We start from the raw sequence: 12,050 nt of genomic DNA, 5'->3' as shown, positions 1-12,050 counted from the left end.
GTTTTAAGGAAAAGTTGTATTGGGAGTTAGAAGAAAACACGTAATGGCTTGGAAAATCTGCCAACCCCCATCGCTTTGTCAGCCATGCGCGCAGAAGACGTGGCTCCTGGGAACACAAGCACAGAGCCACTTACCTGGGCCAGCTATTGGAGGGCTGTCTTTGCAGGCTTTCAGAGAGCTGTATCTTTTTGCAGAGCCTGTGCGGTACGTTAAAATCTGTTTTATATGATTAAATAGGCTTGATTATGAATAGTAATTTGGCATCAGAAATAGGAGAAGGTCTTGTCCCTAAAAAGATAGTCTGAGCAATAGTAGACTTCCATAGCTTAAATATAGCTAGAGGTCCGTAATTAACTTCTGCCATCGTGAAGCTCTGGGCTGAGGTCAGGGAGGACGTGGGGAGGAAGGTGGAAGATGTGGCCTTGGAAGGGGTCATGGGCTTCAGAGCGGAAAGGTCTTGACTTCAAGGGGTGTGAGCTGGGCCATCCTGCTCTGAGCCTTCCTGCCAGGAAGGGGAGTGGACATGGAGCCTTCGGGTGGCAAGCCATAGGATTGGGGGCTACCCTCCCTTACGTGGTGTCAGGGCTGATGTTGAAGATCATACATCATCCTCAGGAAGGCAGAAGCGGAGGCGGGAAGGTGAGTGGGAAGCCCCACTTCTTGCCATTAGCTAGACTGCCTTGAATATTTCCAGTCTTTTCTTTCTCATTCTACACGAATCCCCCCTTCCATCTCTCTCAAGACCTAAACCTTTTGTGGTCACCTGGGTCTTTGTGTTGTCTGTCACACAACATTCCCCCCCTCTGACTTTGGAGATTTTTGTAGTATTGTTTCATTCTTGGGAGATTCACGGAGTTAGTGAACGTTGGCCCTGTACTGAGCCCCGACGGGAGAGCCAGAAGACGCGACTCCTGCTTTGAGAATCCCACGATCTTGAGGTCACCAAGGATGCTCCAAGTTACTGTGCACAGTTTGGTAAATGTTGTGACAGGAGCATGTGTGGGATGTCCAGGGGGCACACAGAGAGGAAGGCTTTTTCTTTTTTTTTTAAAGATTTTATTTATTTATTCATGAGAGACACACACAGAGACATAGGCAGAGGGAGAAGCAGGCTCCTCCGGGGGAGCCCGATGTGGGACTCGATGCGGGACTTGATCTAGGGACTCTAGAACCACAACCTGAGCCAAAGGCAGACACTCAACCATTGAGCTTCCCTGGTGTCCCGAGAGGGAGGCATTTTTTTTTTTTTTTTGTATTGGAGTTCAATTTGCCAACATACAGCATAACACCCAGTGCTCATCCCATCAAGTGCCCCCCTCAGTGCCTGTCACCCAGTCACCCCCACCCCCCGCCCACCTCCCCTTCCACCACCCCTTGTTCATTTCCCAGAGTTAGGAGTCTTCATGTTCTGTCTCCCTCACTGATATTTCCCACTCATTTTCTCTCCTTTCCCCTTTATTCCCGTTCACTATTTTTTATATTCCCCAAATGAATGAGACCATATAATGTTTGTCCTTCTCCGACTGACTTATTTTGAGGGAGGCCTTTTTAACCCAAACTAGGCTGGGTCTGTTTAGAAAGGCTTCCTGGAGGAGGAAGCTCAGTCTTCTTCAGCCAAGATTTTAAAGCTATCTAGCATCCAGCTTGGAAACCTGCCCTGCTGGCCATTGATGGGATGCTGTGCTGTTGCCAGAGGGAGAGAGGACTGAAGCTGAGTTGCCACCCTACTGTGCTCGGGCAGGGCAAACCAGCAGGAGCCAAGTACTTTGAGCTGTGTCTTCTTGTCTTTAAGGCTCCTGGTTATGACTTATGATCCCTGAACACATAGGTAAACTGAGGTAGGAAAGACAGCAGCGTCCTGCCTGAAGGAGCCGGAGGCAGGATTGTACCCTCTGCCTCAGTGTCTCTACCATTCTGTGTCCCTGTTTGCTTTGAGGCCAGCTACTTGTCACCCTAGGCCAGCCAGGCCCTGGGCAGCAGGACGCTGCTGGGCTCCCTGGGAGAGAAGGTCATCTATTATGTAAGTGTCATCCCTATTCTGGCTGGCGATCAGGGGCGACATTTAATTTTTTTTCCATTATGTGGAATAATTTAAGATTGTGTTACGAGTGTCATTACGACTGCAATTTCCCGGTAATAAAAACAGCATCAATTATTTAACGTCACCTTGTGTGTCTGGGTTAAGTGGGGATGATGGGAGGCAGAGGCTGGGCAGCGGGAGGAGGCAAAGCCCACAGGGGCTCCAGGCACCTGCCCTAGCATCAGCTCGCCCCGAGTCCCCAGGGAGGGGCTGCAGCCTCTCTCGGACCCTTGTTCCTTTCTCCTTTGGGTGGAACACTGCCTCGCTTTAGCTGTGTCTGGGTGGCTGGCAGGGGCACTAATTAATCCTCCGACCTTTCCCTTCACTTGTCATTTGAGAGCCCTGACCGGCTCACCAACCTCAGTTAACGAGACCGGACTCCATGGGGTTGGGGTAACTCAGAGTCACCCCAGGACTCCCCCAGCCTGAATGAACATGGCAGGCAGTGTGCCCCATGAGTATCACGGGGCGGCCTACTTTGCTCTCCCCTGACAGTTACTCAGAGCGGTTGACATCCTGGTGGGAGATGAGCCAGAGACAGGGGACCACGCAGACGTTGGCCACTGGGAGTTGGAGCAAATGGGTCAAACTGCCTGCAATGAGTTTTGGGGGCTGCTGGGCTTTAGCTCCCGGTGGCATGTGTCCAGCTGTGGGTCAGCAGGGGGTTTCCGTTTGCCCAGATAGACTTCTTCTGGGCACGACTGCAGCCTTGGCTGTGCCCTGGGCTTTGCCTTGTGGGGCTCATTTCTCTGGGGCTCCAGAAACTTCAGTGACCAGTGGTTGTCCTCCCTCATGCCTGGCATTGCACACCCTGATGAGTGGCACCTGGACTGTATTTCCTAGAGAAGATATATGTATTATCTTGTGAAGCCTTTACATTGTCATATCAGGCATATTGTGGGGCTGCTTTCCTCCGCCCTCCCCCGATTTTATTTCTTCCTTCTCTCCTTTCTTCTCCATTCCTTCTCTTTTGCTTCTGGAAAGTGCTAATTATTCTCCAGGTCCTGCCCCCTTGCACAGCCCTTCCAGAGTGGGTGGAAATTGCTGTGTTTGTTCTGAACCAGACACTTGCTTTGAGCCATTAATAATAATAATAATAATTAATAATAATTCTGTTGCAAGAAGACAGCAGTCTTAAGTTCCATGGCCCTGGGTGGTATTGCCTGGTGCCTCCCAGCAGCCCCCTCCCTGCTTTTGGGGCCACGCTGGATTCGGAGGGGAGGGTGGGGATGGGGAGGGTCTGGGAAGAGCCGGAGGCGGACTTGGGGGGAGGGGCTGATGCAGAAGAAATCAATCTTGTACTTTGGGAAGGAGCCTGCATGTCTGGCACCTTGATGTTTGGTGACACAGCAACCCCAAACTGCACAAGCGAAACTGCCAGAGAGAGGGGGAGGGGGACCCATCCCCCTCTGATGGTCGAGAGTCAAGAGCAGCTTGCATTAGTCAAATGTCTGCCCTGAAGGGATCACGTTCTCACCTTGCTGAGGTGAGAGGGCTGGCAAGGATGCAGTGGGGAACACGAATGGAAAAGCTTTGCAGAAGATTAAAAAAGAAAACAAAAGTCCCAGAAATGTAAGGTGGTGATGACACCAAGTAAAGAGGGCTGTGCTGCCATCAGCAAAGCAAGAGGAGGGTGCAGAGGAGGAATTTCTCCCTGGGGTCTTGGTCACCGGTGCACCAGCCCAGGTTGTGTTCAAAGCAGTGCCCTCTCCACCTGCAGTGTGTGCACTCGGGGAGCAGACGGGGCTCCAGGGAGTGAGGAGTAGGGTCATATCCTGCAGGATGGTCCCACAGGGGCTTCCTGACTTTCCCCCCACTTTCCCGGGTGTTATGATAAAGCCACCAAAGCAGCATTAGCATCTCCCCCAGGGGCCATTCCTTGAAATTCTGAGGGATGTATTTCTATTTCTGTTTTCCTCATCAGCCTTGAGAGCGGAGGGTGGGGGATGTTAGAATCCCAGAAGCGAGTCTGGAAGGAGTGCTGGAGGCCGGCCGCTGTCTGGGCCCAGAGACGCGTGGGGAGCGTTGCCAGGCATGGGCCGTGGAAGCTATCCCCGGCTTCTCTCTGGACGCCCCCGGTGGCTCTCCTGCTGCACAGCTGGCCCCAGGCCTTCGAAGGCTGGGTGTGGGGTGGGGCTCATGGAGGGGCTGGGACAGGTGGGATATGCTGGGCCCTCGTTTAGCTTTTATTTTTATTTATTTTTGTTTTTAAATTTTTATTTATTTTGTATATTTTTTTATTGGAGTTTGATTTGCCAACGTGTAGTATAACACCCAGTGCTCATCCCGGTCAAGTGCCTCGTTTAGCTTTTCAAAGGACGACTACTACTACCACTCCTCCTCCTCCTCCTCCTCCTCCTCCTCCTTCTTCCTCTTCTTTTTTAAGATTTTATTTATTTATTTGAGAGAGAGAGAGAACAGAGGGAGAGGGAGAAGCAGACTCCCTGCTGAACAGGGAACCCAAAGAGGGGCTTCATCCTGGGACCCTGAGATCATGACCTGAGCCGAAGGCAGATACTTAACTGCCTGAGCCCCCAGGTGCCCCTAGAAGGACACCTTCTAAGTGAAGTTGGAGGTGGGATAAAATGGTGAAAGGAGGGACACCTGGGTGGCTCAGCAGTTGAGCGTCTGCCTTCAGCCCAGGGGGTGACCCTGGAGACCTGGGATCGAGTCCCACATCGGGCTCCCTGCGTGGAGCCTGCTTCTCCCTCTGCCTGTGTGCCTGCTCTCTGTGTGTCTCTCATGAATAAATAAAATAGTTTTAAAAATGATGAAAGGAGATGGCAGGGCAGGGGGAGGCTTGCCTTGTAGTGCCTTGCTGGAAACTCAGTCTTCAGAAATCAGTGTGGCTTCTTCCTTACTTTCAGGTCTTCGCTCAAACACCACGGTCTCAGAGAGGCCTCCCTCAGTATCTTATCTAGAGGAGCGCTCCATCCTTACTATTTCCCGCCCAGCTAGCACACCTGTCAGGTGCTGGAGCAAAACCTGGCCCAACGCCGAAACCCAAAGCTGAAAACCAAAAAACCCAAACCTGAAAACCCAAAAAACCAAAAGCCAGGACACATACCCCATTATTCTGGGAACTCCTTGCTAACTGGCTGGAACTCCCATTTCCTCTTGCATTATCACTTCCTGGCACTCTGTTTTATATTTATTGTTACTTTATTGTCTGCCTCTGGAAGGAGAACTGCAAGATTCACTAAGGCAGGAGGATTTGGCTACTTTTTTTTTTTTTTTTTTGCCAGAACCTGGCTTAGTTCTGATACACAGTTGATGCTTCATAAGAATTTGCCAGAGGGCAGCCCGGGGTGGCTCAGTGGTTTGCCCCGGTGGCTCAGTGGTTTAGTGCTGCCTTCAGCCCAGGGTGTGATCCTGGAGACCCGGGATCGAGTCCCACGTCGGGCTCCCCGCATGGAGCCTGCTTCTCCCTCTGCCTGTGTCTCTGCCTCTCTCTCTCTCCCTCTCTGTGTCTCTCATGAATAAATAAATAAAATCTTAAAAAAAAAATTTGCCAGAGACACGAAGGCAGGCAAGGCAGTCTTCCTAGAAAAAGTGGCAAAATTCTTATCTTCACAGTAAAAAAAGAGGGTCTGTGAGTTTCCAGTGTTCCTGACAAGATGCGGAGCTTTGGGGTCCCTGAGCATCCTAAATCGTTCTAAGTGTTCCTCAGCCTCAGCCAGGTGACGTTTGGCCAGGTCACTTTTTATTGGGGGGGCTGTCCTGTTAGGATGTTTAGCAGCCCCCCACCCCTCTTCTGCCCATTAGATTCCAGTAACATTCCCCTTCCCCACCCCTGCACAGATAAAGCGCCCATCTCCAGTGTGCCCCCCGCCCCGGGCCACAGAATCACTGAGGCCGAAAAACCAAGGTTCTCAGTTACAACCAGGTCTCTCCGAGCTGCACCTTGCTAAATAGGCCAGATAAGCCACGTCGAGCGTCTGCATGCTGTGGCATTTCTGCTGTAATGAAATGGTTCTCTTTCCATATCCTTTCCCCAGTTATGCATCAATCACATCATAAAAAAAAAATCACATTATTAAGGAAGACAAAGGAAGGAAAATCAGCCGAATCACCATCACGTAGTGAAACACGTCTTTTCTTGCTGCAGTAATTCCTCAGATGTCAGCGTGAGGCATAGAATTAGAAATAATTAAAGCATATAAACAAACAAAGAGCTGTGACTAGCTGGCCCATGGCACAGCATAGGCACCAGCTGTCACTCGGGGGTGCCAAGAGGGAGTTTCTACGGGGGGAGAGACTGGCCCCCTCAAAGCCCCTTCTGTCCCCACGAGTCTGTCCATCTGTACCGCCAACCTTGACTGTGATATGGTGTGACAGGCTGCCTCTCTTTGTGCTCCTCCCGGGGACAGAGTAGGGGAGATCCTGCAGCCACTGGGACTCCATAAAGGGACCAAGGACCCAAAGGAGGGGGAAGTTCAAACAAGGCCATGAAGCTTTTTTCTCCGTCTTTACAACAAGGTTCAAGGAGGTGTTGGCACCCTTCTTTATTTTAATTTTATTGATTTTTAAAATATCTCATTCATTTATTCATGAGAGACACAGAGAGAGGCAGAAACACAGGCAGAGGGAGAAGCAGGCTCCCTGTGGGGAGCCCGATGTGGGACTCGATCCCAGGACCCTGGGATCACGCCCTGAGCCAAAGGCAGATGCTCAGCCACTGAGCCACCCAGGTGGCCCGGCCCCCTTCTTTAATGTGTGATGGAGGATGTTGCAAATAAAACGATTAGGACAGTATCGATGTATTGGACAAATGGGAAGACGTGAGAAGAAGGGCTTGTGTTTTCATTTTCAAACATGTAGTTGGAAAGAAATAATGAATTAAAATATCTGAATTATTAGATTCTCTTTCTACTCCGGATCCACAGTGACATTGGACAACAATGAGGCGCGTGTGCATGTGTGTGCGTGCACGTGCGTGCCTGTGTACGTGTGTGTGTGTGTGTGTGTGTAAAACACAGCCAGGCATGACTTTGATGAAACTTCCTTCATGAAAGAGGCTTAACCAAGAATTTTAGTAGTTGCTTATAAACGGATGCATTACAAGGACTGGATCACCAGTCTTCTCTGCCATACTAGAGACATGTATTTTAAATGGAAACTTCTATTTGGAACTATTTTCGCCTGGATTTCAGAAAGTATCTGTTTTTTTTTTTTTTTTTCCCATTTAAATGATCTACTCACCTTCCTTCCCTTAGCAACTAGCATCAGCGTGTTTGGATGAAAGTGGAGGATGAAAGCCATTTTGGGGGTGCTTACCCATCTTCCTCATTTCCTTTGGGATCCTGAGTAAGCAGTCAGTCAGCAGGGTCAGTGGGTTTCCATGGAAGAGAAGCTTGGCCCCATTATGGATTCATTTATCTGTTCCTCCCAGAACCTAGGCTCCATGAGAGGCTGTGACTTTGTCTTGTTCACCAAGTAGCCACAAAGTTGGGAGTCTATAACCATTTGTTAACTAAACATGCGGATGTTTAAAAACAAAGTTTTGCCTACCTAATGCAAAGACAGTCTCCTTAACTAGCTACAGACAAAGCACAAGGGCCACATGGCTGTCTTAAGGTCCATCTGGACTTTACTCCAAATATGTTGGGTCCCTGAGACTGTCATTGTTTCCTTCTTTTGAGGTACCTTTGTTTGGATCTTTTCTCTTTTGGATCTCATGAGAAACGTGAAGGTGGTCAGTTCCTACAAATGTTGACCTTGTCCCGGTAGCACAGCTGTTGTCCGAGAGAACCTGCCCATGTAGGCTTCTTCGGACGGTTCAAGGGCGGAGTCCCTTGGGTCCTTTGTCCGCAGGATGGGGCCCCATCTTTCCCAGTATGTGTTTTTCCCGTTTCTCAGATCAGCATCGATTGACCCTCAGATCTCAGAGCTTTTATCATCCCAAAAGCTCTACAACCTGAAAGCTTGTCGTCATCCTTGTGAGCCAGCCCGGCCTGACATCTGGGTCTGGCATTGGCCCAGCCCTGGCACGTCTGGTAGAGACTGGCAGGCTGCCTGGGCAGCTCTGAGCTGGAGGGGTCTGGGGAGTGAAGGTAGTGGGGGTGTTACAGTGACGCCACTGCTTCTTGTTTCAGGGTGCAGCAGAGGACCCCCCGACGGCCCTGGCACTGAACTTCGCCCCTGCGTTGACGAAGAAGTCTGACACTGAGGGTCCCAGGCTGCTCTTCCCTGAGAGTGAACTTTCCATCCGGATAGGTAGAGCTGGGCTTCTTTCAGGCAAGCTCCCTGCAGACCCTGGGCTGAGTTAGGCAGCATAGGCTTGGGCCTGGTGGCAGAGGAATGATGAGCGAAATGGCCAGTGTTCTGTCCTTCCAGATTACTTACCCCAGCATTGCACAGGGCTGAGCTGGGGTTTGGCCCCGTGCCTTCCTTTCCTGTTGTTCTCCAGACCACTGGCTTGCCACACGGGAGCTCACAGGACCTTCTCTTTGTCTCCCAGGCATGGCCAAGTAGACAGGGACCCCTCAGATGGGCCTGGGCTGATTTGGGTTACAGCATCTGGCATTTGTCCCTCCGTCTCCCCATTTCCCAGTCTCAGGATAGGACTGCCCCTCCTTGCCTCATCATCATCACTCGCTCACTCAGGGCATTTGGCTAATTTAAGGCCCACGTAGCACGAGGAGAGGTGGATGCCATTCTATCCCTTTGAATTTATCAAATTCCCATGCTGTAAAATGTGTGCCTCCCCTGCCTTCCCCACTTCTTCTGTAGACCACAGACTTGGAGACTAAAACCACAGAAAGGATGCTGGGAACGGGGTGCCTCCCCTCTTGCACAGAATTCTCTCCTGAATGAATCAGGGAGAAACAGACTGGCGACAGGTCTTTGCCTTAGTGATTCAAGGGGGGAACAGTCCTTTCGTGTTTCCGGGAGGTATTTTAATTTGATCTTTTCACTGTGTGTAGGCTCAGGCAATCTCTAGGCCTCAGGGGTACTCAATGTACAGAAGTTATAGCGATGCCCGTTCTCGCCGATCTGTGTTCCGATGGGGTCCTGCACGAATTATTCGTGGAGTATCTTCCCCACTTGGGTTGATCCTCACTGCCTCTTACAACTTCCTGGGTGGGATGTTAACAGGAAGTGCCAACTCATCTAACATCAGCTCACGTAAAAGAGGGTTAGCACAAAAATTCTGCGCCCTGTCTCCAATCCCATACACCATTCATACTCAAATCAGAGCGACTTGGGTGTTTTCTTCTGTTCCCCTTCTTTGGAGAGTCGGGAACTATCTGGAAACCAGGACAGGGTGCTGTCCTCTAGAAAGCTTTTCATTTTTCATGCCCAACCCTGGGAACACAGAGACAGAAGCTTCTGGCAACTCTTACTATGCTGGCCCTCTTGCATAGCCCTCTGAAGACTTTATAAAAATCCTCATTCTGAATCTTCTCTGGGATGAAAAAGTTGGCCAGATTTTATTCTATCTCATTTTTTATCTTTAAGGCCACGGGATGGGGGTGAGGGTAAGGGTTCATAGCCTGTCAATCAAAAAGGGTAAACAGTGGCATTCCCTTTGATAGACCTAGTCCAGCAGGCCCATAAGAACGTAGGGCCAGGGGAGTTGGCTGTGCAGGAGAGCCTCCCGGGACTCTTGGATCTTCCTGGCAACCCAGGGTGAATCAGTGAAGGGAGGGAGGGCTATGTGGCAGGGAGATGCAGTCCCATCCTCTCTGCTCAGGAACACCGAGGCACAGCCCGTTACCGAGCTACCCTCGGTTGCTGTTGCTAAGTGGTCAGATGCAAAGGCAAAGATGCAAAGATGCAAAACCATCACAAAAATGGTTTGCTGAACCTCAGGGAGCCCGGCCATCTCCATAAAGGTCGCTCTTCTGCACACCTGGACACAGCTGTGGGTGTCAGGCAATTGGAGACTCTCAAGCTGATAATGGCTATTTGCTGACGGGCCGCATGCAGATCAAGCCCAAATATGCATTATTTGTGCCATCTGGATCTGCCCTTAAGCTGGCTGTAAATGGAACAAGGAGATCAGCTTAATGAGTATTTAGTGAATAACATCAGCCTTTAAAAAATAATATTGGTGCTGGTGTTATAATGTTCCATAATTGGTTCAGCGAGTGGAAAAGCCAGAAAAGCCACAGTGTGGGAGAGAAGGTTCAGCTCTTCTGAGCGGTGGCAGCAGCCCCGCCGAGCTGGGGAAAGCATTTATGAGACACTTTCCTATTTATGTCTTGGTGCCAAATGTTTTACGAGATCAACTATTCTCAAGGCTGGGGATATTTTGGGACTTAGCTGGACCAGAAGTTCTTTTAAAACCACCAATCTTTCTGCCTCTCTCTCTTTCTCTCGATTCGGCTATTTATTTATCTCTCTCCAACAAATTTTCTTTTAATTAAAAAAGTAATAACACGGATTAAAAATAGAAAAGTTAATTTTTCTTTCAACTTCAAACCCAGGCTTGAAGTTATGGTCCAGGCTTCCATCTCAGGCAGACACACAGTTTCTAGTTTCCTGTGTATCTGTTCAGAAATATTATGTTTATACGGTCATGCTTAGCCCATTGTTTCTTACCTCATGTTTTTCAGCGAGCAACCTGTTTTGGCCTTTGTTTCCCGGGATGCTCAGAGATTCATCCCTCTCTTGTTACTGGCCATGATCTTCCTTAATTAGTCCCCTCTTGATGGCGTTGTAGGTTGTTTCCGGTCATTTGCTTTTATAAAGAATGTAGCAGAGAGCCTTTTTGTAGGTATGTCCCTGTGGGCAATTATATTGTTGAGTAATTTCTGGAAATTAGACCAGAGGTTCCGTGCATCTGGGGTCCATGAATGGGCACCAAAGGGTTCATGTATCTCATGCCATTTTATGCCAAATAATACGTGTTTTTACAAGCCAATGGTCTATAACATCCATCACACTTCAGATTGGCTTCATGACCCCTGATGTTCATCTAGATCTTGGGGTGGTTTTTTTTTTTTGTGTGTGTGTGTGAACCTTCCCCATTCAGTTCGATCTTTCTTTTCTTTCTTTCTTTCTTTCTTTCTTTCTTTCTTTCTTTTCTTTTCTTTTCTTTTTTTCTTTCTTTTTCTTTCTTTCTACCAGTAATCCCTCTAGGTTCAAGGACGGTAGTAAAAAAGTGAATCAGGCCATTTTTTTTTTTTTACTAATAGTTAACTACCCATTTCAGTCTGTTGTTTGTTCTGAGGGCAGATGTTGAAACTCTTTTTTTCAGGAATGAGGTATTTTTTTCCATTGATTCATTAGCATTGGGCAGATGGAGAATTGTCTATAATTCTGTGTATCCGTGGAAGGAATGGGAGTAGGCATTATTTTCCGGTAAAGAGGTGGATTTAATTTGGGAAATTATTTAGTTAGGAAGTGGCACCTGTTTATTGTCCATAAACTTTTCCAAAGCTTGTCGGAGAGGACTTGAGTCAGGAAAGCATAAGGTATAAGAAAATCTAGTTGGAAACAGATTTTTTCCTTAATGCCCTTTTCTTTTATAATAGGAGAACTTGCCTGGCAGGCGTAAGTCTAACTAGATGGCCTGGCCAATTAGAAGCCATGTTCTGCGAAATGAAAGCGACACAGACCTAGCGTTAAGTGGGTTATAGGTTTGCATGAGCTGCTATCACCAGCCCACCAGCAACATTTATTTGTTTGTATCTTAGTCAGAAATCTCGAATTCCTTCTTGGTTATGCTACTGACTTGTTGGATAGTATCCTCCTGCGGAGACAGATCTGATCTTGGGAGAATTTGCCTCTTCTGACTGCAGGTTCCCAAGCACAGGACCCCCAGATTAGTACCTACTGGGCTCATCCCTTCAGAAGCAGGATGGAGTTCAGGTGTTCTCCGATGCCCTTCTCTGTCCTCAGGATACCTTCATTTGTCCTCCAGGTATCATACTGTCCTCTTTTTTTTTTTTTTTTATACTGTCCTCTTTTAACCTAGGACTCTCCCCTGTTTTCCCAGTTAAACATCCTGCTTTAGGCACCT

At 48.8% G+C, this 12,050-nt stretch overlaps 1 protein-coding gene across 2 annotated transcripts in view; it reads left to right on the top strand.

Moving 5' to 3' along the window:
- SLC39A11 (solute carrier family 39 member 11) overlaps positions 1–12,050 on the top strand; it is a 328,560-nt gene that overhangs the window by 97,103 nt on the left and 219,407 nt on the right. Inside the window, exon 5 of one of the 2 annotated variants that reach the window (XM_055331675.1) lies at positions 8,176–8,296. In XM_055331675.1, coding sequence (XP_055187650.1) covers positions 8,176–8,296 — 121 coding nt within the window. Of the gene's footprint in view, positions 1–8,175; positions 8,318–12,050 lie in introns of both variants that reach the window. The other variant, XM_055331672.1, reaches the window with a different exon arrangement.

The sequence above is a fragment of the Nyctereutes procyonoides genome, unplaced genomic scaffold (assembly GCF_905146905.1).
Source record: "Nyctereutes procyonoides isolate TBG_1078 unplaced genomic scaffold, NYPRO_anot_genome, whole genome shotgun sequence".
Lineage (NCBI taxonomy): Eukaryota > Metazoa > Chordata > Mammalia > Carnivora > Canidae > Nyctereutes > Nyctereutes procyonoides.
Note: the sequence above shows the minus strand (reverse complement) of the source record. Positions and strands in the feature narration are given on the sequence as shown.